At 37.8% G+C, this 26,676-nt stretch overlaps 3 protein-coding genes and 1 pseudogene across 4 annotated transcripts; 3 read left to right on the plus strand and 1 right to left on the minus strand.

The window, feature by feature from the left end:
* The first annotated feature begins 1,054 nt into the window (after positions 1-1,054).
* LOC143530519 (protein TAB2 homolog, chloroplastic-like) lies at positions 1,055-3,813 on the plus strand. Its single transcript, XM_077026038.1, has 5 exons — positions 1,055-1,636; positions 1,710-1,779; positions 2,572-2,743; positions 2,893-3,036; positions 3,392-3,813. The coding sequence occupies exons 1-5, from the start codon at positions 1,146-1,148 to the stop codon at positions 3,649-3,651; spliced, it is 1,137 nt and encodes a 378-aa protein (XP_076882153.1). The 5' UTR covers positions 1,055-1,145; the 3' UTR covers positions 3,652-3,813.
* Positions 3,814-10,083: 6,270 nt separating this feature from the next.
* LOC143530521 (AP-3 complex subunit delta-like) lies at positions 10,084-13,165 on the minus strand. Its single transcript, XM_077026039.1, has one exon. The coding sequence runs from the start codon at positions 13,138-13,140 to the stop codon at positions 10,402-10,404; it is 2,739 nt and encodes a 912-aa protein (XP_076882154.1). The 5' UTR covers positions 13,141-13,165; the 3' UTR covers positions 10,084-10,401.
* A 2,892-nt stretch (positions 13,166-16,057) lies between these two features.
* Positions 16,058-20,122, plus strand: LOC143530522 (uncharacterized; annotated as a pseudogene). Its single transcript, XR_013134866.1, has 5 exons — positions 16,058-16,764; positions 18,621-19,078; positions 19,166-19,543; positions 19,621-19,688; positions 19,784-20,122. The product of XR_013134866.1 is annotated as an uncharacterized LOC143530522 (transcript).
* A 2,152-nt stretch (positions 20,123-22,274) lies between these two features.
* LOC143530523 (receptor homology region, transmembrane domain- and RING domain-containing protein 2-like) lies at positions 22,275-25,270 on the plus strand. The gene is made up of 4 exons (XM_077026040.1): positions 22,275-22,623; positions 23,131-23,355; positions 23,420-23,824; positions 24,559-25,270. The coding sequence occupies exons 1-4, from the start codon at positions 22,497-22,499 to the stop codon at positions 25,116-25,118; spliced, it is 1,317 nt and encodes a 438-aa protein (XP_076882155.1). The 5' UTR covers positions 22,275-22,496; the 3' UTR covers positions 25,119-25,270.
* Positions 25,271-26,676: the final 1,406 nt, after the last annotated feature.

The raw sequence follows: 26,676 nt of genomic DNA on the forward strand, positions 1-26,676 counted from the left end.
TGAGTTTTGGTCATTATAAATAAAAAGTTTAAAGTTTTGTTCAGGTCAAAACGGGTAATAAGTAAAATGAGTTCGTTCATTTAAAAAAATGTCAAATTTGGTTATAGTAATAAGCATATCGAGTTCCGGTCATTTAAAAAAATTTGGTTTTGTTTTGCGTCAAAACAATATATGCAAAATGAATTCGGGTCATTTAAAAAAAATATCAGTTTTGGCTTTGGGTGGACACATGCTCAAATCCTACTCGTCTGGGTTAATAATAATAATTTTAATAGTAGTAAAATGTTAAGTTTTTTTTTAACTAAAAACTATTCGTTTTTATGACGCAATTTTTTTTTAAAAAATATATAAATATATGAATAATTATGACCGTTTAGAAATCATGGATGAAAGTTGAGTTAAAAATGACATTAAGAAAAATATGGTTAATAACTAAAGGGTCAAATTATATCTATTTCTTAGTAAAATTTAAGGGTCAATATTGTAAGTATTTTGTAACAAATTAAATTTATGTTAAAGCATAATTTTTAGTTCACAACTTTGACCCTATGTTAGATGCTTTATTGGGTCAAATCATGTTTTGAATGATGTAAATTACTTTATTGTCATGACTCATGAGTGGTACGTGTATATATATTTTTTTGAATGATCAACAAACACAATGCCTGCCTTTGGGTGAGAGGTCCAGGGTTCGATCCCTGGCATTGGCGGTATAATGTAAATATTAGGAGGAAAGCTTGAACAAAAAAAAAAAAAAAAAAAAACACAATGCCTAGATATTTCGTATGGGGTGATCCAATGGCTAAAAGCCATCACTAGCTGGCCCAACCCAGCTATACGGAGCCCTTAAGCATCTCCAAGTTATCTTCAATTTCGGAGAAAACCCACCCGCCCGAAGCCCTACTGACGATAAAACCCAAATGCTCTCAAAATTGAAATAGAAATCACAAATATGGCAGTGTTCTCTAGTTGTACCACCTATGTCACCAAAGGTTTATAAAAAAAAGTATTGTAATAAACATTTCCGGTATATACTGAAAACATTGGCATCTTATCCATCACCTGTTCCACACAAACATGATCAGTCTCACCATCACCATAACTTATTATTATTAACTCCACTTATTCTATTCTCCTTCACTTCCATGACCAGTCTCATGGCTACTCTCAGCTTCAACACCACCAGAATTAATAATATTATTAAAACACACATTCAAATCCCCATCAAACTCCCACCACCCTTCTTCACCAAACCACCACCACACCACCACCATCATAAACCCCTCACACTCCGACCCAATTCACTCTCCGAAAGCCCAGTTTCACTACCCATTGATAATCAACAACAACAAGATGATGAAGACGACGATGACCCAACTGCAGAACTGAGTTATCTTGACCCGGAAACCGACCCGGAAACTGTTACCGAATGGGAACTGGATTTTTGCTCCAGACCCATTCTTGATATCAGAGGAAAGAAGATATGGGAGCTTGTAGCGTGTGACAGTTCTTTGTCTCTTCAGTATACAAAGTACTTTCCTAATAATGTTATTAATAGTGTCACTTTGAAAGATGCTATTGTCAACATTTGTGATGAGTTGGATGTGCCTATACCCGATAAAATCAGATTCTTTAGGTGGGTTTTTATTTGTGTTCTTGTTAGTAGATGATTCGGTTCGGGTTGTTGATGATTGTTTGATTTGTTATAGGTCGCAAATGCAGACGATTATTACTCGAGCTTGCAAAGAGCTTGGGATTAAACCGATTCCTAGCAAACGGGTGCGTGTCATGTTGTTTATATAATATAACTTTAGGTAGGGGTGAGCAACTTAATGTCATAACCATTAACCGAACCGATTTGAACCGATAACTGTCATAATCGGTGGGTCGGTTTTGGTTAAAGATACTTTCAAACCAGCCATAACCAAACTGACACATTTATTTAACCAACAATATGTTTGGGATTTATTTTCAACAAACGTATTGTCGGATTATACCATTTTGATGTGTTAGGTTCAACTTTTGTTATCAAATTAACTTAAATTTCATTGTTAGATTATATAATGCCTTTTTTTAAATATTTGATATTAATATTATGGATTATATATTTTGTTGAATTATGTCAAGTCGTTTTTTCTAATATATGGTATCAAACTTTAAGGCCCGAGTATATTATTTTGGTTACGGTTAACCAACCCATAACCGACTCGCTTTAACCTTCAAAACCGATTAACCGAAACTGCCATAACGGATCGGTTATGGTTATCCATTAACCGACATATCTGTTATGGTTATGGGTTTGGCCCCAAACCGACCCATGCACACCCGTAACTTTAGGGGAAAGTAAACGTACAAATTAAATTAACGTGCTAACTGTGAGAATCAAGTAGTGTAATTATGTAATTACATCTTAATGTAATTACACTACACTATAATTACACTATGTTGTATATATAATTACACAACTTGATTCTCACAGTTAGCATGTTAATTTAATTTGTATTTGATCCAAACCCTATAACCTTTAAGTGTCTAGAAAGTGTATTTATGTTTGAAGTTATGCAATTTCAGTGTCTGTCTCTTCTTCTTTGGCTGGAAGAACGATATGAAACGGTGTATAAACGACATCCTGGTTTCCAGAAAGGGTCTAAGCCGCTTCTTGCACTTGATAACCCGTTTCCGATGGACCTGCCCGATACGTTGTATGGAGAAAAATGGGCTTTTGTTCAGTTACCGTTTTCAGGTAAATTCTATTTTGGTTGAGGCAAAATTACTGTTTTTTAAGTAAAAGACTGTTGTGAATTGGAATGTATGTTCGGGAGTAGCAAACTTCGGTAAAGATTTTAAGGAACTTTTGTATTATTGTATCAATTAGATAGTTTGTTTATTCAGATGTTAAGAAGGAGCTAGAGACGTTAGAAAAATCATTTGCGTTTGGCGCAACTCTGGATTTGGATTTGTTGGGGATAGAAATTGATGACAATACGTTGATTCCTGGATTAGCTGTTGCATCTTCACGTGCAAGGCCGTTGGCAGGTTGGTACACTGCATACATTCTAGGTGGCAAAAGCAAGGTGTTCAGTTTTAAAATTTTTGATAAAATAGTTAACGTGTTAAATATCATTACAAACACTATATTAATTCAGTAATTATATGGAATAATTATGGTGTTAAATTTTGTTTTTTGCACGACTTTCAACCCGATTTACCTATTCAGCTATTTTTTTTATTTGAGCCGCTCGCGCTAAAACATTACCCAATTTTACCCATTTATAAGTAGGACAATTGAAATTGTCACCATTTAATACATCACAAATATTTTTATTTTACTTTGGAAAAACATGATTTGACTTTATTTATTGTGCATTTGTCTAAAACAATGTTGTTACAGCCTGGATGAACGGTTTAGAAGTGTGTTCAGTTGAAGCCGACCTAGCCCGTGCTAATCTGGTTCTATCTGTCGGGATTTCAACACGTTATGTTTACGCCTCGTATAAAAAATCACCCGTGACTACAAGCGAGGCTGAAGCTTGGGAAGCTGCAAAGAAGAACAGTGGAGGGTTGCATTTTCTAGCAATCCAAGATAGTTTGGATTCTGATGATTGTGTGGGGTTTTGGTTGTTATTGGATCTGCCACCGTCACCTGTGTAAGAGAGATTAAAATGCTAGTATTGTAGTACATAATGTGTTGTTTATTGATTTTACGATGAGAGCTCATTATTATGTTTCGTGACATATACTTGAATGACTTGTATTGTCACATACCATGATGAGCCTATGAGTAGTTGTGTTATATCATATAGCTGAGTATGATTTACTTTACTAGACAATCTGGTTATTGATCTAATCCCTTCAACTAACCAACTTTGATTAACAAAACTATGTTATATATTGCAAATCTAAACATTTGACCAATTGTGAAAGCTGCAAAGCTTTCTATAAACTTTAATCCAACCAGACGGTGTCATGTAGCCATAAATATGAAAATCTCATCGTTGGGGCCTAAATCGTGAGAATATAGCTGCCAACTGAGTATAGATACGACTGACCGGTCAGCCATTCTCATCGTGACACGTGGGGTGGATCTCTTGCTTTTCGGCTCTTTCCTATGATGTTATAGGTTGTTTATTATCCCGTGTTTTCTTTGTGCTTTATAACAAAGTAAAATAAAAAGGTATTGTCTTTTGTATGATAACTGCTAACAATAAAGAAAATGAGGACAATATAAGTGAGATTTTGGCAGGCAATAGGAAAAAAAACAAGATTTTTACTATCAAGTGTGATAATGAGACTATGAGAGTAGTTGATCGATAAGTGTGAAATGTTCAATGCATTGCAAGATGCTCACAGATTAAGGCTTAAATCATGAGCTTAGTCTATAGACCGCAAATATATTTATTTTACTTAGGGACGTCTCAAGCAGGGTGAGTTAATATGCACCCTAAGTGGCCAGAACTATTATTTAAAAATACAAATTGTCATTAAATAGTATAATTGGGCGTCAAAAAGTACGACCTCGTTGAACCAAAACAGGCTATTTATTACAGATTAGATCATGTCCCAATTTTCAAATCAAGCAACATATCTGTTAAATGTTGTGAATCTCGCAACAGCTTCATGGGAAAAAAATCAGTGAACACATACTAACAAGAGGAGAGCTTGTATTACAGAAAGGCGAGATGGTGCTAGGGTGGGGCGGCAAGCAAACTACTCAGTATGAAGTTGTGCTTTGTAATATTTCCGCAAATAAACAACTGCCTCCCTCTGATATTACAAGGAGAGCAAATAAAAGTTAGTTGATACAATAATTTGGTAATGAAGAGAAATGATGAAAACAGAAACACACATTAAAATTGCACATTGAAAACGACTGGAGAGAAAACGAACCTCATAGGTTTCCATGCAGATAAAGCAGCCTCATACTCGATAGCACTTTATGATGGAAAAAAAGGGATAATGATTTTGACTTTTGAGGTCAAATTGAAGTCCTCTGAGATACAAACATGAACTATGAAACGCTTGAGATTAGAGGTGGCAATCTCAACACATTTACTCAAGAGCTGATGGATCCTGTTATGCTTTATCTATAGTGATTCAAACGAGTAAAAAGAAAACATAAAGCTTAAAAGGAAATGAGCCAAAAGTGACCTAAAGGTCATCTACAATGCATAAAACATCCCACACCTTTTACTAAATGAATATCGAATAACTAGATATTGGATCACATTTGTACAAAAATTCAGAAAATTCAAACGATCTTAATATAGCTTATCATGCATTACAAAAACTATGAACACATACAGTAGATAGCTATAATATAAAACAACATCAAAAGATTTGGTACAAAAATGTCTGTCATGTTTGACACTGCACAATGTCACAATTTACACCTAGAAAACAACAGCATACAAACATGCAGAAAACCTTTTCGACTGCAGCCCTTAAACACAGGAAAAACCGATAAACACAAAGGCCTAAATCTCGATCTACACAAGAGCTTACTGACAAAACACGAGTCTAAACGCTGCATATTACAACGATATTTAGTATTTACAACTACTAAGCGACCTGCATACCCGAAACTAGATTCTAAGAAAACATTAACAGATTTCTAATGCAACAAATCAGGTGCTAAATGACAGCATGCCAAAGTGGGTTGATGCTACAACAATAAAATTAGGGCTTCTAATAAGTAATAAGTTTCAACAATCAAATTTGGGCTTCTAATAATGAAAAAATACATGTAAACAAATTAACCATGCAAACAATTACATACTAGCAAATTAAAAACTTAAATCAAAAAATTAAACCTGGGCACATGGTGGCTGGTCCCGTACCGTGGAGAGAATCAGGGGCTGCACTGCAGCAGCGAGGCAGGAGACAGGCACGGTAGCCGGAGCAAGGAGAACAGAGACAGGGCTCGGTCTGGGTGGAGTCTAGAGAGGCAGCGGCTGCGTGTACTTTGTGGGTTGAAAATTTTATAAAACATTAAAACCTTAAACATGTAAAAGGAAAAAAAAAGTTTTAAAAAATGGTGACACAAGGGAATCAAACCAAAGACCTCAAGTTTATTAAACCCGTGTCTTATCCACCACACCACTTGCTTAGTGTTTTTTTTTTATCTTTTCTTTTTTTTAAAGGAGGAGAGGGGGGGGGGGTCACTCCAGTTTTTCTATATATATAATGTTAACAGTATTGTTTTGAAACTCGGGGGTGACCCCCCCCTTCCTTAGTTACAGGTCCATCCGTGGCTAGTGTCATGGGTCAAAGAGCGCATAACAAAGACCAAAACAATTAAAGAGTGATATAAATCTATAAGTTGCATCATGAAGAGGACACCTAAAACAGTGAAGCTTCTCTCCTCCCAAAGCTAACTAAGGGCCGAAATTCTAACTAACAACATGTTTAAATCCAAATATAAATCACAGCTCAAAGAAAGTAAACCAATTATATATACACAACTAAATACATATGCATACATACCAGCTAGATGAATCCTGAGATTGGTCCCAAAAATTATCTTAAAACTTTGAATTCTTGCAATGAATAACATGTTGGGTTCGTAGGCCTCGTTGGCCTGGTTTATTATATGAAGTCAAAAGAGGAGACGGGTGTGGGCGGTCGGGCCCAAGCCCGGCCCGGTTTAGATTTCTTGCATAATAATTTACTAACCCTAGTTCAGTCTCTATATAAACAACATTATGTACTTGTAATATTTGGTCACTCAATAAAGATATACCTAGTTGGCACCCGGGGACGTAGGTCAGTTTAGACCGAACCACGTTAAATCCTCGTGTTCGTTTATTGCTTTCGTGTCGTGTTCGGTTTCGTGTGTGCGTTTAATCCTAACAAGTGGTATCAGAGCTTAGGTTCAGATCACACGAAGAACACGTTGAACCAGCCGAGTCGCCGCCAAACCATCCAGCCGCCGCCACCCTACTGCGCTAGGGTTCCGCCGCCGCTACGGTTCTCCGATTGTCGTTAGGGTTTACGCCGCCGCTGTTTCGCCGCCACTAAACCCAGCCCGACGATCGCGACTAGGGTTCAGTCCACCGCCATACACCACCGTAAGCCAACGCTTGTTGTTTTTTGAGTTGCAGAAGATAGGGTTGATCTAGGGTTTCGTTTTTTTGGCAGCCGCCAAATTAACCCAGCGGTCACCGGATTCGTCTTGTTGGTCATCAGTTCGATTAGGGTTTGCCGGCAGTAGTGCCACCCTATTACCGATTTGTTCGATCGTCATTCAAGAAGCATCAACCGCTAAAAGTCGTGTCGGGCAGTCTAGCCGACAGAACTGAGTAACCAGCTGCCGTTACGGGTTTGTGGTCGAAGTATAAGTGTGGTAGCCGAGCAGTGAAGCCGGCCTGATTACCTGTTATCGCTGATCAGCCTAACCGAACCAAGAACAAGTTGAATCAGGATTCTATTTTTCATTGAAGAATCGTTGTCAAGTCAGAAGAAGCGTTACAGAAACGGAGAACCAGTGCCAGCCGCGTTTGTCAGGTTTATCGTTTCAGTTTAAAGTTTCGGTTTCTGATTTTCAGTTCGATATTCCGCTGCGTATAAATAGGTTGATTGTTTAACAGAGTTCAGTAGAACAATCGTTAAGTTCAGGCTCGTGTTGCTGTGTCTGTCTCTGTTTTTTTTATCCAGTTTTTCGTTTTAGTCATTGTTATGGCAGAAGACGGAAAGGTTTCGATACAGAAGTTTGACGGACAGAAGTTCGGTTGGTGGAAGATGCAGATTGAGGCACTACTTTGTCAGAAAGACTTGGATGTAGTGCTTGAGGATGAAAAACCAGAAAAGCTGTCAGAAGCAGATTGGAAGAAGTTAGACAAGAAAGCTAGGGCTTGTATTACTCTGTCGTTGTCGGAAGATGTGGCGTTTAACATCATGAAAGAAACCACAGCACGTGGTATGATGGAGGCGCTATCCAACATGTATGAAAAGCCTTCGGCAGCGAATAAAGTCTATCTTATCCGAGAGCTAGTGACAACAAGAATGAAAGAGGGTGGGTCAGTTACAACTCATATCAATAATCTTAATTCGATCTTGTCCCGCTTAGTGTCAGTTGACATTAAGTTTGATGATGAAGTTCAAGGCCTCTTGTTATTATCCTCTTTGCCCGACAGTTGGTCGCAAACAGTGACTGCAGTTTGTAGTTCGTCTACAAATATTACTTTCGATGGGATTCGAGATCTGATTCTGGGAGAAGATTCAAGACGCAGAAGTTCAGGTGAATCATCGGGTAATATGCTAGTCACAGAAGGTAGAGGTAGGGGAAAACAGCGAGGCAGTGGGAGCAGGAAGAGGAGTCAGTCTAAGACTCGTAAGGATATTGAATGTTGGGGTTGTAAAGAGAAAGGACACTTCAGGAATCAGTGTCCGAATGGTAAGAAAGAGGTGAACGTTACAGAAGACGACACAGATGACGGGGTCAGTAGTGATGAGGCTTTGGTTTGTAGTGTTGAGAGTAGCGTTGATGCTTGGGTGATGGATTCTGGTGCATCGTTTCATGCCACTCACTGTAGTGAAACGATGAAGAATCTTAAATTTGGGGATTTTGGAAAGGTTCGACTAGCGAATGATGATATTTTAGAGGTTACGGGTATGGGAGACGTTGATTTGATAACTTCAGCCAGTACTTCTTGGACTTTGAAAGACGTGAGGGTTATTCCAAGTTTGAAGAAACGTTTGATTTCAGTTGGGCAGTTGGATGACCAGGGGCACGATGTTAAGTTCGGGAATGGGCAGTGGAAAGTAGTCAAAGGGAATCTCGTTGTTGCTCGTGGCAAGAAAATGGGTTCGTTGTATATGGTCGATATGTCACCGAAAGGAGTGGATCCAGTTTTGGTGAAAGACAAAGTCCGGTTCACAGAATCTCGTGGGCAGAAGAAGGTTCGTTTTGCAAGTAACAAACCCAGAGCCAAAGTGAAGATTCAGGATGAACGAGCTAGGAAGGTTAAATCAGTTGGGGGACATCGTGACAGTGGGAGCACAGGTCGTGTTTCAGTTACAGTTCCAGGTCGACAGTGGATTAAGAAAACCAGTATTCCAGCTGTAAAAGTCTCTCCAATGAATTACTTGCTGAATATGAAGAGTGTTTGTTCTCAGGTTATCTCAGGATCCGGTAGTTCGTTACAGTGGGAGCCGGTAGGGACAGAGAACGGGTCAGGGGCAGTTTCAGCCATGACTGACGTGTTGGAGCTCCGGGGAGCTTCAACGGGCCTTCAGGTTAATTGATGAGAAGGCGGTGGCAACTAGAAGAAGTTTAATGTTCAGATTACAGAAGTACAATCAGGAGTGCAGACGAGAGTACTCAAGGCCTCCGAGGGGGAGATTGTTGGGTTCGTAGGCCTTGTTGGCCCGGTTTATTATATGAAGTCAAAAGAGGAGACGAGTGTGGGCGGTCGGGCCCAAGCCCGGCCCGGTTTAGATTTCTTGCATAATAATTTACTAACCCTAGTTCAGTCTCTATATAAACAACATTATGTACTTGTAATATTTGGTCACTCAATAAAGATATACCTAGTTGCCACCCGTGGACGTAGGTCAGTTTAGACCGAACCACGTTAAATCCTCGTGTTCGTTTATTGCTTTCGTGTCGTGTTCGGTTTCGTGTGTGCGTTTAATCCTAACATAACACTAGTAAGCCATTAACAAAAATGAAAAACAAAAATCATCACACACATGCCAAAAAGACAAATTAAACAACCAACCCTTGCCCTGATATTCATTTCAATTTTTAGAAATCAGGATTTCCCTGCAAATTGTTTCTTTAATTGAGTATTACAAAAGATGAAGCAATGCGCCTTTGAAGTGCATGTGATCTGAGTAAAAACCTGAACTCTTTAAAACTTACGCTAGTAACAAAGTTTACAAGCAGATCAACACGGTGTTAACTATTTATATATGATGATGTCCTACATGGGGATTGGTGCTTATATTCCTGTCATTTACTCATCAGTGTATGTTAGAAGAATTTTACAACTTCCATCATATCATTTTTATACGGTTGTTTAATCAATTCTCTTAGTTACATGTCATATTATCCATCTAAGGCATATACAAAATGAGAACGAAAAATCCCAACCGAGCATGAAACAATGATAAATTATAGTAAAAATAATTGTTATCTAAATTCTAAAATACTCAGGAGAACAAGATAAGATGATATTAATAACTTGGCATATTTCAATACAAAGAGAAACTAGTATTAAATGATTTAATTCATATTCAAACACAAAACAGTCCCATATATAAACACAACTCGAAACATTGCATCTTCAAAGAAGAAAAGGTATACAAGCATACAAAAAGAGAACATGAAACAATAAACAGAAAACTTTAAAAGTAAACTGACCTTGATAAAGGAAAACTCAAATCAAAGTTATGCAAACACTACAAAAGGAAATCAGGAATTACTGGTTTTTGAACCGCCACATCAGCACCACCATCAGCTCTTCTCCTACTTCTATGCTTGCCACCACTTTTCGGCTTATTTTCTTCTTTTCCCTCAACATTTTTACCACGATCACGATGCTTGCTTCTTCTTTTACTTGAACTACCAGTTTCAGAACTCCCCACCTTTGAATGTGACTTGCCTTTTCTTCTGCCATCTGGATTATTAATATCCAATAAAGTTTCATTTCCTAAAAGAACGTCTCTCACGGCTCCCGAGATCAAGTCATCATTTTCATCAGTTTTCTTCATTATAATCGGGACCCTATCTCCCTCGTCCAGTTTTACCACAACGGGTCTTGGTCTGTTAGCATTTGGCTTCTTTTTTAGCACTAGCGACTCGTCTGTAAGCTTAACCAGTTCGTCCACATCAGCATCCCTTTGATTAGGGTCGTTTGCAGGCGGGAAACTTGAAGATGCGTTTTTATTATCACCAGAAGGAAGATAAAACAACCCATGTCTCTTTCGGTGTTCAGCAAGTAGAGACATTGATTCACCAGCAGACGACTCCGATTCTTCATCATTCTGATTATTAATAACAGACTCGCCATCAGTGTGCAAGATATTAGGTTTTATGAGACAAAACGAGTCACTAATTGATAACTTAACATCTGCACATATAGTATCCAATTTGTTAAGATTCTCTTCAAGCAACAATCCGTTTGGTACGGGAACCCGTTCTTGAGCATTAAAAGGAATTGGACCAAAATCCTCTGATAGTGCATCTTTGATTAATGTAATAATAATGGAAGTTTTTAAATCCACTTTATCAACCATCTTTTCTTTTGTGTCATGATAAAAACATATCTCGTCTTGTGCTAACCGAGCTAAACCAAGAACGTTCCTCACTCTTTCTTGTATTTCAACATCATGGCTTTCGGTCAACGGGGTCAAAGATGTGATTACAAGAGTCAACATGTTGGTAACAGACTCCTGTGTAAAAGTCTCCCTTTTGGTCAAAACTGAAGAGCTTGTAGCATTATCAGTTTCTGTAAATTCTTGTTCAGATTCTGAATATGTGAAACCAGGTTCAGTATCATCAAAGTTTGAAACCGAAGAATTCACACCTTTTATAAGAAAAGAATGAAGGCAAAAGCTCAAAACTTTAAACATGGAATGAATATATACAGATCTTATTGATGGTGGCAAAAGATTAGTGCGCGGCTGTAATAAAGCTTCCATAATCTCAAACGGGTTCCTTGAAAACTTAACATACTCCCCTGAAACCCAAGCAGCAGCAGATAATATCCTATGAATAAAAGGATTTCCAAGCAAAGCTGGATCAATCAACAGATCACGTCCCACACGGACAAGTTCGGGTCTAACATCTTTGACCCGCATCCCAATATCTATCAACTGATACTCAATCTCCTCCCCATTTTGACAGTGCGGAATCCTCGCCATTTCACCAAGAAGCGAAACATACCAATCGAAATCAATAACAATTTCATAAACATTCCTAGAACAAGTCGATAACATCGACCTCAAAATCTCGTTACAGAACTCGGGATCCGACTTCAGCGCATAACCAATCAAAACCCTAGAAATCTCCACCACATTATCATCAGAAACCATCGACATCACAAGCTTCAACGCTTCAAGCTTTATATTCCTATCAACATCACTCAAAGACTTAATCACAACCTCCTTATTCTCCAACACCGCCCACAAATGCTTCGGCGCAACAAGCAACAGCCCCTGCAACCCAAGATACCTCAAATTCAAATCAATATCCAACAAAAACTCCCTAATCTTCGCCACCGCAAGCTTCACCGCAAACTCATACTCCCAAAAACTCGTCACCACCGTCCTCACACACTCGAACACCAAACTCTTCGCCTCACTCCGCTTCATATGATCGCAAATCGGCTCAACCACCTTCTTCGCCAGCCTCGGTTCCAACTTCCCAAGACACGCGAAAATCTTCAACACCTTAATCAACACCCAGTTGTTCCTCGACTCGACTAGAATCTTATAAAACTCCGGCGCTAGCGGGAGATACGCCCGGGGTTCTTTACAAGCTAGCTCACAAAACACACCAACCAAGGCAGCTACCTCATTACTAAAACTATTATTATTACTAATATCTAAATTATCAACAAGGCGTTTAAAACAAACCCTAACGGCATCGGGATACAGAGTAAACACCTTTAACAAACAGGCCACGGCCTTGTTCTTAATAAAAGTCGTCTTCGTATTACCGGAGGATGTAATTAGGGTGAAAATATCTGGAGTGAGGTCACGGGCGAGGTCGGGCGTGGATATAACGGAGCAGCATTCCAAAGCGAGGCTGGCGTCGTGTGGATTGGCGGATTTCAGGTCCTTACGGAGTTGATTGGTGAGGAGGAGGATGACGTCAGTGGTGGGGCGGAAGGAGAGTGATACGGCGAGGTAAGCGATCTTTTTGTGGAGGAAGGAAGGGGAGGAGGTGAGTTCGACGGCGTGGAAGGCGGCCCAGGAGATGTCGATGTGGTGTAAGGAGTGGAGGTAGGTGAGTTTGTGTAAGGCGGTGGATTTGGTGTGGAGGTCAGTGGATTTGATCTCTCGGCGGATCTCGTCTATGGATTTGGAGATGAAGGTGGATTGAGGGGTGCCTGGGAGGTGGAGACGGATGCCTTTGATTAGGTCGTCGAGTGTGCGTTGGAACAGGGACTCCATTAGGCTTGGACCCGAGGACATTCTTATTGTTGTGGTGGTGACATCCGGCAGGAATTGGGGTGGTGGGTTTTATTCGCAGATAGGATGCCTTCTTCTTCTTTCTTGTGTTGACCAATTGTGTGGTGGGTTTTGGTTGATATTGGATCTGCCACCATCCAATATAAATATAATGTTACTGTAATTACATTACAAAATACTATATTCTCTGTTTAATTAAATAATACTTTTATCATTACATTTTTCTTTCTCCTCTACTCACAACCAATCCAACAAACATTAAAAAATATAGAGGAGCAAACAATATACCCCAAATATTTCCCCAAATTTACAAAAAATCACTATATTTCTCTCTCCACCCTATAATTTACACTCACAATCATTCAAAACTCCCGCCTATAATTTACCAATCCCTCTCACATAATTATGAGGGATGGGATGGGAATGCTCTAAGAGAGATTAAAATGCTGCTAGTATTATTACGTTTCGTGACATATACCATGACAAGCACCGGTTCAACCTATGAGAGTTTGTGTTATAGCATATAGCTGAGTATGATTTAGTTTACTAGGCAATCTGGTTATTGATCTGATTTCTTCAACTAACCAAAATTGATTAATAAAACTATGTTATTTATTATTGCAACTCTAATTGTGACACGGGTAGAGGTGCACAAAAAACCCGAACTCGGAACCGGACCCGAAATATATACCTGGAACCGGTTTTTCTAATACCCGAGTTTTTAATACCCGAACCTGAACCCGACTCTACCCGTAGGGTACGGATAGGGTATGTATTTTGGCACTAAAACCCGAACCCGAACCGGACCCGATTTGTACCCGGTAATACCCGAAAACCCGATTTGTACCCGTTAATACCCGAACCCGGAACCGAGGTTTTCCAATACCCGAAACCGGGTATTTCAAATACCCGATGTATGCCCGAAAAATACCTTAAAAATACCCGAATAATACCCCTAAAAAGTGTAAACTTTCAAAAAATCCAATCTATATAAAAAAAATACCGGAAAAAAACCCAAAAAAACCCGTAAATAGAGTTTTTTCAATACCCAATAATAGGGTATTCAAATACCCGGTTTTAGAATACCCGGTTCTATACCCGAACCGAACCCGATGCATAGGGTATGATTTTTAGAGACAATACCCGACCCGAACCCTACCCGATTATTACCAATACCCGGTCATACCCGTACCCGGTCATACCCGAATCTGGTTCTATACCCGAACCCGGGTATTTAGAAAACCCGATTTGTGCACCTCTAGACACGGGGGTTGGAAATCTTGCTTTTCGGTTCTTTTGTATGAAGTTATCGGTTGTTTATTATCCTATGTTTTCTTTGTGTTTTGTAACAAAGTAAAAAAAAGGTTTTATCTTTTGTAAGATAACTGCTAACAATAAAGAAAATAAGGATAATATAAGCGAGATTTTGACAAGCAATAGGAAAAAAAAACAAGATTTTTACTATCAAGTGTGATAATGAGACTATGAGAGTAGTTGATTAATAAGTTTGAAATGTTCGATTGATCGCAAGATGCTAACGGATTAAGGCTTAAATCATGAGCTTATTCTATAGACCGCAAATTTTATTATTTTACTTAGGGACGGCTAAGTAGGGTGAGTTAATATGCAACATAAATTAAAACCAACATATAATAGTGTACTTTCAATATAAGATACTAGATAAGTAGATATGAAAGTTAGTTTGTTCAAATCTAATTACTCGTTGCCAGTTGGATCTAAAGTCGGCTCAAGACCTTAATTCATGAGGCTTATAAGGTTTACTTTTGGAATTTAAAGTTCTAGAATTTTGAGAGCCAAAAGTCGTTGCTTTATTTCATTTTAGTCAACTTTAATTTTGGTACCCATGCCTAGATGAGTATTTTAAGATGAATCAAATTATAGGGTAATTTTAAGATGAATCAGATTATTATTATTATTATTTTGTAATTTTCTAAATTCTTTAGGAAATATAATCATGTATCAAATTTTCCGTAAATAATATCTTTATGTTAGATGGTGTGCTATGTGAGAGATGGGATTGGTTCAGGGATTTGGGTGGACCAGTACATTTGAGGAGTTCAAGAGGTTATTAACAGTATGTCAACATGTGCTATTTGAGCCAATGAAGATAAAATAATCTGGTGTGGAGATTCCTTAATGGAACTTTCGATTGGCTGTCTAAAAAGTTTATGGTGGATAACTCCTAGGAAATTCCAGAAGCTGTTTTTAGTTGGAACAAATGGATCAACAGGAAAGTAAGTTTTGTAGCATGGACGGAAGTATTAAGTAGACTGCCAACTCTTAATGCGTAAACATTCTGGGTAGTTCGAGTGTTTATCTGATTAGTGAAAGCAAGGAGGAATCGGTTGATCATGTGTTTATCTCTTGTGGGTTTAGCTCAAATGGTGTGGAATCGAAATCTTAATGTTGTTAAGGTACCTCATATTAATATATAATATATATTTTATGTTTGGGATTTGGTTGAGTTGCATAAATTGTTTCGTTTCATAAAGATAAAGGTAGAGTGTTTCACACGGTGTGCTTGATTACATTGTGGTGCATTTGGAAGAAGCAGAATGCCTTGGTTCTTAAAGGGAGTCTAGTCAATTTAAATAGTTTGTTGGATGAGAGAAAAGCACGCTTCTTAGGACCATGAATATATCAAAAAGGTTTAAGTTAAGAGTTGTTTATGTTGTTTCGGGTTGTTTTTTGATGGTTATAAGTTATGACTGATGGTTCCCGACACGTTAAAAAAAACACAAGGGCTTAACGTGTAACTCCATAAATGCCGAAGGGTCGATTATTACAACTCACTTTTAAAAACCCTAGACCGTAAAGCAGCAGCTAAAACCCTTTCTCTCTCTGGTTTATCCACACAAAAATTGCAGAAATTATTATTATTATTATTATTATTATTATTATTATTATTATTATCACTGAGGTGAAATTGAAGAAGAAGACAAAGAAGATGGATTCAGATGGATAAGGAAATGGTTACAAAAACAACATCATATCATGCAGAAACTACTTTTACGCCTAAACCTTAACCCTTGTCCCATCTTCTCTTCCTCATCCCACTCATTTACCCCTCTAGGGTTTAAGTTTAACCCAACTTCAATGCCGTCCGCCGCTACTGCCGCCGGCATGTCCGCTGCAATAGGCTGCAGCAGAAACCCTTTCGGTACCAGTACCAACACTTGCTCATACCCCCCTCGTTTCGGTTCTAATTTTACCTACAATTGCCGGTGCTCTATTGGGGTTAATAATAATAATAATAATGGTATTGTTAATTCTAGGGCTTGGAGTGTGTTTAAGGAGAATCGAAGTGGGTCTCGTGCCGCTTGGTTTCATACGGATAAGGGTGTTTCGGTGTCCGCGGTGAGTTCGGAAGGTGATAGTGAGAATAATAGTGAGAATGGAGGTGTTGAAATTGATGAGAAGCCTGTTAAGTTTAGTAGAAGACAAAGGGGTGGTTCTTTGAGTGGTGGTGGTGGTAATTCGCCGATGTTGCTACCCGGGAACCCGGATTTGTTGACGATTCCGGGTGTGGGTCCGAGGAATTTGAGGAAGTTGGTGGAGAATGGGATTGGGGGTGTGGCTGAGCTCAAGAAAATCTACAAGGACAAGGTATTGTTTCGCTCGGTTAAATTAACTTGAATTATGTTGAATAATGTAAAATGTCGGTGCACCGAGTCTTGTAGTTAATTTGGCATAATTAGTGTTGTAAAAATCTCTAGTCACTAGTCGGGCAGTGGGTGGGGACTAGCGAATTAATCGGATCGGACTTTAATGTATATTTTTCAGTTTTATATATGCATACACATTTTTATATGTAATTTTCTGTTTTATACATACACAAACACATTTTGACTCTAATTGACTGGAATCTCGCTGGAAACCACTGGTTTTTGCTGGAATAATGCCGGAAATTGCTGATTTTGGCCGGAATCTCACTGGAAAGCGCCTATTTTGGTCGGAATCTCGCCGGAAACCACTGGTTTAGGCCGGGTTTGACCGTCGACCGATTAATTGGCCGACTAGCCCAAAATTAATCTGTGAAGCGGGGACTAGGCGACTAGCGATTAATCGGGGATTAGTCGGTGCCTAGTCGGGATTTTTGCAACACTGGCCATAAAGATGCTTGCGATTTGATGATTGGTTTACGGGTATTTTTTGTGTGATTTTATAGGTGTTTTAAGTTCTAGTTAAGTGTTGAATGTTTGACAAATATTGAGTTTTATATAATAAACTAGGATTTAGGCCCGCGCTTCGCGACGGGACCATTGAACCGGAAAATAAAACATACGTAAAAACGTTAAACCACGAACGCGTTGCGAGTTAACGCGAATTCATCATGTATCAAGTTACAGCATTGAAACTAAACAAAAGAAATGAACCATTCATTGCCAAAATACAACAAATTATCATATGTAAAACCAAAAAACCGAAACGTTACAGTTGTGAACCGATGCAAATTTTGTTAGTATCGGCGGCACAAACATAAATTCGTAAACATGAATTTGTAATAAAAAAACATATTTTAAAGGCGCAATCGTCGAAGCATGGATATATAACATGTGATGACGGGATACTTTTAAATCATGATAAAACTTTCGACCATTTTAAGACCAACTATAAGAAATACAAAAGCAAAGTAAAAAAAACTGTTTAACCGACAAATAAAACATGTAAAACCGACACTTACCCAAGTTTAAAGTTTAAAATTTTGTTTGTTAAATTTTTTTAATTAGTTTAAAAAAAAGTAAGTAAAGGTAATAAATATATAGTAAAAGTAAATTAATAAGAAAACAAAATATAATAAAATATTATTAAATTGAATAGGAAAATGAATAGTGTTTTTGTGAGGGGGAGAAAATCCCCCTTTTAATATATATAATAATTACTGGGAAACAAGGGTATATAAGTAATTCTACAGCTGTCTTGTGTTTGTTGAGCCGAGTGCCTCATTAAGATCGGATTCTTTATTTTTTGAGTGAGAGGCAAGGTTTGCAATCTTGACTCATTCTTTATAGAATGGGTTAGTTTGGGCATAATATGCATATGGATTTGGGTCACCTCAAATTGAAATTAGTCAAGGTGTCAATTTCGGTTTGCTTAAATTAGTCAATGGGGTAAAATGGAAAAGATTTTTAAAAGCTGGTAACTTAAAAAGGTTCAAAGGGGTTGGCACCATAATGACTATTGTTTGTCTCCACCACCACCATGATCAAGTCTCGGGCTGACCCACCCGAGAAACGCCATCAAGCTAGTTATCTATGGGTTTGCATGTATGCGTGATATATTGGCTATACGTGTGTAAGAAACAGTTTGTGTATGACATGGCAGCCCTTGAATGTATGTATGTGTGCATAAAACTCCTGTCTTTTGGTGGTAGTGTTCTTCTTGTAGATATTAAATTGTGGTTTAATGTTTTCTAAAGATATTTTAAATTTAATCATCACATATATTGTGTTATTTGTCAGTTTTTTGGGAAATCGAATCAAAAGATGGTGGAGTTCTTACGAAGCTCTGTTGGCATCGTTCATAAAAACCATGCTGAAAGTATAACCACGTTCATCAAACAGAGCGTGGATGAAGAGCTGAAAGAGAATGTCGTGAACCCTGTACAACAAAAGAAACGTCTTACTTTCTGTGTAGAAGGAAACATAAGTGTTGGAAAGACAACTTTCTTGCAGAGAATTGCTAATGAAACACTCGAGCTTCAGGATCTTGTTGAGATTGTCCTGAACCAATTGACAAGTGGCAAGACATTGGCCCTGATCACTTCAACATTTTAGATGCTTTTTATGCCGAGCCCGAAAGATACGCTTACACGTTACAGAACTATGTATTTGTCACAAGAGTTATGCAGGAGAAAGAGTCGTCAAGTGGAATTAAGCCCCTTAGATTAATGGAAAGAAGTGTTTTCAGTGATCGAATGGTATGCATTATGACTTTTTTTAAGTAACTGAACTATGTATATTATATCTTTAGTGTTTACAAAAATATACTTTTTCTTTGGTTAAAGGTGTTCGTGAGAGCTGTGCACGAAGCTAACTGGATGAATGAAATGGAAATAAGCATCTACGACTCATGGTTTGATCCAGTTGTTTCTTCTCTTCCGGGCCTTATTCCAGATGCTTTTATCTATCTGCGGGCCAGCCCGGACACTTGCCATAAGCGGATGATGCTTAGAAAGAGGGCGGAGGAAGGTGGGGTCAGTTTAGAATACCTTCGGGATTTGCATGAAAAACACGAGAGTTGGCTTTTTCCATTTGAAAGTGGGAATCATGGGACTCTGTCTGTTAGTAATCTTCCTGCTCACATGGATAGTGCATTACATCCCGACATCAAATCCCGTGTATTTTATCTAGAGGGAAATCATATGCACTCAAGCATTCAGAAGGTAATTTTAAAGTTGTATATGGTTAACTTTTTAAATTTGTTTTTTTTTTTACATTATTGACCATTTTCTACAAATAGGTGCCTGCTTTGGTTCTTTACTGTGAGCCAAACATTGATTTTAGCAAGGATATTGATGCGAAACAGCAGTATGGTTTCTTTTACCTTACATGTTTTTCGTATTTGTTTTAAAGTGATCTAATTTTAGTATATGATATTTTATTTTATTTGTATGTATGTGAAGGTATGCTCGACAAGTGGCTGAGTTTTTCGAGTACGTGAAGAAGGTGAAAGAGGTTCCTGCTGAAGGCGAAGAAGTGAGCAGCAACAAAGGTAGGCAATCACAGGTGTTGCTGCCACATGGAGGATTGTGGGTCCCACCACAGGGCGGGAATATTTCAGAGTCTGTCAAGTCGCTGGATTTCAGACGGGCCATGTCGTTCATGCCTGGGTCGGGCCCTGGGTAATGGTTTGTTTATTGCTTTACTTAATCTGTGGTTTGCGTGTATAAAGAAATTTAAATCTCCCTGTCACACACTGCTTGACTGAAGTTAATGTAGGATGATTGTAGTTTTTGTGCAAATTTTAGTGAAGGGTCTGTAAGTCTGTTATTATGTTTGTAGGATTGAGTCGGTACATTGTGTTATGGGCCAACGTCTCTTTTGGAAACTTTAAACTTGAATCGGTACGCTGTGTACAATTTTTCAGTCTTTTAGACAGAGAGACGCATGGTGAAAGCTAACGTAAAGGACAGGGGCTCAACCTGCATGATTTTAAAAGTAGGGTTGCAAGTTGTTTCTGCTCATTTAACAGAGACGCAAACATTACATTAATCTTTTCTGTTTTGGCCTAATTAAGTTAGGCTACTAGAGTATTTTGTGTTTCTTGGTATAAACATCGGCTACATTGAAGGCGGTTTTAATGTAGCTTGACATAAATAGTTAGTAGTCCAACTCCTTTATCCCTCACCTTTACAGTGATACACGCTAGTTGTGTAAATGTTTTTTTTTATTTGTTATAATCTTTATCGCACATCTTTACAATGATGCACGCTAGTTGTGTAAATGTTTTTTTCATTTGTTATAATCTTCGTCGCACACCTTTACAACGCTAAAGTAAATACTCTTATTAGTATCTGAATTAATTTTCATACTCCTCATCCATATAGTTTTCAAAAGGAAAAACAAAGTAGATCTTCACTTATTTTTTTTCACCCTATTCAATTTTTAAAATTTAGATGAATTCATGATTCACTTTCCATTCTAATAAGATTTTTTTTTCTTTAAGAATATTATTAAAAGATTTATTATTCCATTTATACCTTCAAACTGTCTCTGTATTCCGTGGGAAAAGTAAATAGAAAAAAAATATTTAACTAAATAAAAATAAATATATATTATTAAAAAAGATAAACGTGTATTCCGTGACAACTATAAATGAAATAAAGTAGAACTTTTTTAATTAAATAGAAACAAATATATATTACTGAAAATAAACATATTCTAACCACGTGACAAGAAATTTACGTGAACCTTGTAAGTTGTTTTGGTTTGACTCTAACAAGTATATGCCACTTATAGGTGGAGTACACCCTGGTTCTAAGATATGAATTCGGGTAAAAGCATTCATATTTAATCCATCTAATTCTGTAAGTGAAATTTTTATAATATTGGGAGTAGTTTAAGGTGTTGTGAGTAAAGAAGAGATAAAATACCGTGATTTTTATGTATATTTGAAAAAATACTGTTCAACCATATAACTTTTTAATATTTTTTGAAAGTGGTTGTGAGTGGAGGAAATAGAAAAAATGTAATAGTGAAGGTATAAAAATGTAGGGTTTGGATCAAATACAAATGAAATTAACGTGCTAAACGTAATAATCAAGTATAGTTATTATATATACAAGTAGAGTAATTATGTAATTACATCATAGAGTAATTACATAATTACTCTACTTGATATTCATGTTTAGCACGTTAATTTAATTTGTACGTTAACTTTCCCCTAAAAAATGTATTATTTAATTGAAATGGAAAGAGAGAAACGTGCTTGTAGCATAATTTTGAATTAAAAGATAAGGGATAGGTTGTGAATGCTTTAAGAGCATTGTCAACCGATCTCTCATCTCATCTCTATAATTACACTAAAAACACTACATTTTTTTCCTATTCAATTAAATAATATTTTTTTATACTTTTTATCATTACAGTTTTCACTCTATTATACTCACAACCAATTCAACAAATATTAAAAAATAAATATATGCAAACTTTGTTTTCCAAAATTTATAAAAAATCACTACATTTTCTCTTCACACTATAATTTACACTCACAACCATTAAAAACCGCACCCTATAATTTGCAAACTCCCCTCATATAAGTTTTGGGGATAGAATGGAAATGCTCTAAGTCTTTCAAAATCCCTCAACAACCAACCAGTTACACTAAGGGATTGTTTAGTAGCCTCTTAATGACCATTAAGCGGCTACCTCTTAATGGTTCGTAACTTTTTAATGGTTAAGAGACAATCTTAAGTCTGAATGGGTAATAGGTAACCATTAAAAGGTAGTCTGTTAACCATTCAAACTTAAGACTACCTCTTAGCCATTAAAAGATTATGAGCCATTAAGAGTCTACCAGACAGCTCATTAAATTAATCCCAACCCAACCCAACCCAACCCAACCCAACCCAACCCAAGAATATTATTATTATTATTATTCGTGTAACCGGATAATCATCCATCATCATCACTCTTGTGTCTTGTTGATTCTAGACTCCATACATATCTTGACTCAGAAACAATAGTATCCACACTCAAACTCCGACTCAATCGCATCTCAAAAACCCTATCATATTCATATCATGTTTCTTCATTACTCATCATGGAATCTGATGTTTCCATCCAACCACCACTTTAAACCCTAGCTTAATTGCTTTCCAACACTCTCTTCATACCATGTTCAATCATTCTATCTTCTTCTTTTTCTTCTTCTTCTGTTTGATTGCTTCCAGGGCCTCCGCTACTGTCGTTTTGATGGGCAATAATCTCACTTTGTCATTCCAAGACATCGAAGCTAACTTTTGTCAGTTTCCTTTCTTTTTTATATCATTATTATTAATTAGTTCCTATATTTTTTATTTAGGGTTATTCAACAACATTTTATCATTGATTATTTAGGATCCAATTCAATTGATAGAATGTTAAATTACTCTTCTATCCCTAATTTTATTATTCACCTTCATCATCAACAACAACAACAATAATAATAATAATAATAAACGTTGGATGGATTCATGCTTACTTTAATCAGGGCTGTCCAAACTATTTGAGCTCGGTTTGGTTTGTATTCGAGCCAATCGGCTTGGTTCGGTTTGTCAACTAAATGAGCCAAGCCTCGGTTCGGGTTGCTCGATTTTGAGATGGAAGTCTTAAATTAATGACATTTTGGAGTTTTAGACATTTAAATTTTAAAACTTTGTACGAACCCGAGCTGCTCGGTTTACAAACGAACCGCATTTGAGCAAGCCTGTGTTCGGTTTGGTTCAGGTCATGAACTGCTCCGGGTCTAATTTGTTGATTTATTTTGCAGCTCCACCTGTGAAAGGATCCGGGGTAAGTGGAACACTGTTTCTAGCCGAGCCGTTGGATGCATGCGGCCCATTGACCAATACGTCTATCGAAGAAAGCGTAAACCAACCCTTTGTGTTAATAATTAGAGGCGTATGCAGCTTCGAGGAAAAAATTAGAAGAGCACAATCTGCAGGATTCAAGGCAGCAATCATCTACAACTACGATGTTACTGATCTCGTTGCAAGTATGATACTTTGTTCATTTGCTTTTTCATTAATACATAGTTTACAATATATTTATATTTGCAGTGGCAGGAGTATCAACGGGTATAAAAATACACGCGGTATTTATTAAAAGATCAGCAGGCTTAAAACTCAGCAAGTATGTGGGCATACCCGCAATGGAGCTATGGATTATTCCAAGCTATGTGAACTCAGCATGGTCGATTATGGCTATATCGTTTATATCATTGCTGGCAATGTCTGCTGTGCTGGCAACTTGTTTCTTTGTACGTAGGCATCGTATAAGATGGGGCCGCCCTCAAGCTTCTCGTGTTCGGGAGTTTCACGGGATGAGTAGTCGGTTAGTTAAAGCAATGCCTAGTTTAATATTTACAGCGGTTTTAGAAGATAATTGCACTTCGGCTACTTGTGCTATTTGCCTTGAAGATTATAGTGTTGGCGATAAACTTAGGATTCTGCCATGTAGACACAGTAAGTAACGTTTTCATATTTTTTTTGTCAGTAAAACTTTGATTTGTAGGTGTTTATGCGAGTTGCTTTAGGTGGTAAAGAAAATGTAGCCGGTATGGTTTCTAGGTAGACCGCTACCCAAGAGCAGGGGTGGCGGATCCTAGATGATTTTTAACTCTGTTTTTGGAGGAAGCGGGGTTTAGTTTGAAATTTAAGTTACTATTCTGTTTATTTTCCAATAATTTATTTGACATTTAATTTGATTTTTCTTCAATAACTGAATATTTAACTTATTTAAAAAATCTAAATACACAACTTTGTTAATTTTTTTAGACATTCTTATATAATTTTTATTGGAAACCGAGTTCTTTCAAGGCAAAGTATTTATTTTGTCTCGGAAGTATTATAAAGTACCTTGTTATGAAAGAACTCGGTATTTAATAATAATTATATCGGAAATCAAAACGCGTACAAAAAGTGTATTTAGATCTATAAAAGGTTTCAAATATCGTAATTTATTAAAGGACAATCAAATTAAATGTTAAACAAGTTATAGGAAAAGAAAAAGGAAAAGGTAATTAATATTTCGAAAATTAGGCCATATTTCCTGCAAAAGCGGATTTATGGAAAAGTTAGGTTGCGGACTACCTAGCAACCAAGACTTAAAACACACCTAAACCCCCAAAGAATTAGTGTATACACATGTTATTAGTGTGTTTTTGCTACTCATTTTCGCTTATGTTGTATTTTAACAGAATTTCACTCGATATGCGTGGACGCGTGGTTGACTTCCTGGAGAACATTTTGCCCGGTTTGCAAGCGGGATGCTAGGACCGCCACGGGTGAGCCACCAGCCTCAGAACGGACGCCATTGCTTTCATCCAACCCGGTTTCCATAGCTTCATCAGCTGCACTATCTTCTGCATATTCATCATCATACGCATCATCATCACGAGCAATGCAAATAGGTCAAACATCGCGTACACCTACTAACATTCATTCTGTTTCAAGTACTCCTTACAGCCACCACCAATCGCCTTATATTACTCCATCAAGAAGCTCATTAGACATTAGAAACATGGCATCTTCTTCACACAGATCCCGGGCCTCTCATCTGATCTCATCAAACTCGTTGGGATACCCGTCTGTATCGCCTCTGAATTCACGACACCTGTCATCATATTATCCCAGTCCGGGAAACGCATCGTCGAGTTATATTTGGTCGTCAAGTCAGCAGGCGCACCCTTTGCGTCACAGTGATTCTGCTGTTAGCTTTTCTCCGTTTGCCTCGACTCACTCGCTTCCTGAATGTTGATTATAGTGTATAAATTTATACATTTGATACTACTTCTGCCTGATATTTTTTCATGTTTTGGTTGTGACTAGAGTGATGGTTTGCATTGTGTGTGTGGTGAGTTGTGCTTGTACCGTTTGAAAGGGGATATTAGTATGAAAGTGAATAGTTAATGCTTCTTAATCTTATTTTAAAACAATAAAGAGCGTTAAGTCTTTGCCTTTTAAATACAAGTAGAAGTTCATACATGAAGTTGTCGTCGTCCAGGTTTACATGTATAATATGTTGGTTATGATGTAAACATGTAAGCGTAACACAAAAGGTATCTATAATTATGTTGTTTTGTCCTATTTATTTGTTGTGTGTAACTTTAGTTTTAGACAGAATTACAAATTTTGTCCTTTAAAATAAGACGAATTACGGTTCGTGTCCTTTTCTAAGTTTCCTTGCAGGCGGTGTACTTTAAACTTTTTTTTTCTACACGTTATGTCCTTTACGCTAACTGGGTTAGAAAAACTCAGTTAAATGCCCTCACGTGAGGCGCATGTGAGGACATTTTTGTCTTTTCACCTGTACCTGCAACTTCTTCTTCCTCTTTCCCTATGTTTCTTTAATCTCCCTTTCCATCCACCACCAACAGCCATGAACACGACCACCACCACCACCAAAAAACCACAACCATCCGATCTCAAACCATTCTTTCTTCTCAATCACCACCATTTCTCTCTCTCTTTCTCTCCCCGACAACCCGACAACCGTAGCATCATCTACTGGTTCATGGCGACATGAAAGGGTACAAACCCTCTCGTTTTCCGGCAACCCTGAGAAGCCGTTTTTGCCAGCGATTCTGGTTATTGTAGTATCTGAAAGCGGTTCCAAGTCCAATCGGACCAGCGAAAGAATGAGTGAAGGAACCACCGTCATGGCTTAGGCAGAAACGAAGGTCAAGATTTAGGTGCCGAAATGGCTCCGGCGGCACAAAGGGTAGGGTTCAGGCGCCGCCATGGCTCGATTAGGGTTTTGTTTTCCAGATCTTAATGGCGTGGTGGTTATTGTCTGCCGGAAACCCTAATTTCATATCCTAAGTGCGATGGTGTGATTGTGGTTGTTCAGTGGTGTGGTGTGGTTGTCTGATTGTGCGACGGAGATGGTGACGGTGGACGGCGATGTGCCGGTGATGAACGGTCGAACTGTTACTGCTCCTATGCCGCTAGATTGAAAGCTGCCACTGTTTGTTACTGTAGGACTCCATGATTATATCTTATTAATTGAGATCTGCAAAAATGAAGAAGAAAGAGGAAGAAGTTGCAGGTACAGGTGAAAAGACAAAAATGCCCTCACATGCGCCTCACGTGAGGGCATTTAACTGAGTTTTTCTAACCCAGTTAGCGTAAAGGACATAACGTGTAGAAAAAAAAAGTTTAAAGTACACCGCCTGCAAGGAAACTTAGAAAATGACACGAACCGTAATTCGTCTTATTTTAAAGGACAAAATTTGTAATTCTGTCTTAGTTTTATTGGATTAGCTTGATGATCTAATGAATATTATTAGGTATTAACGAATTAGGAGACGCGGGAG

This window comes from Bidens hawaiensis, unplaced genomic scaffold, assembly GCF_021521415.1.
Source record: "Bidens hawaiensis isolate Kalapana, Puna unplaced genomic scaffold, B.hawaiensis_p1.1 tig00008947_1, whole genome shotgun sequence".
Lineage (NCBI taxonomy): Eukaryota > Viridiplantae > Streptophyta > Magnoliopsida > Asterales > Asteraceae > Bidens > Bidens hawaiensis.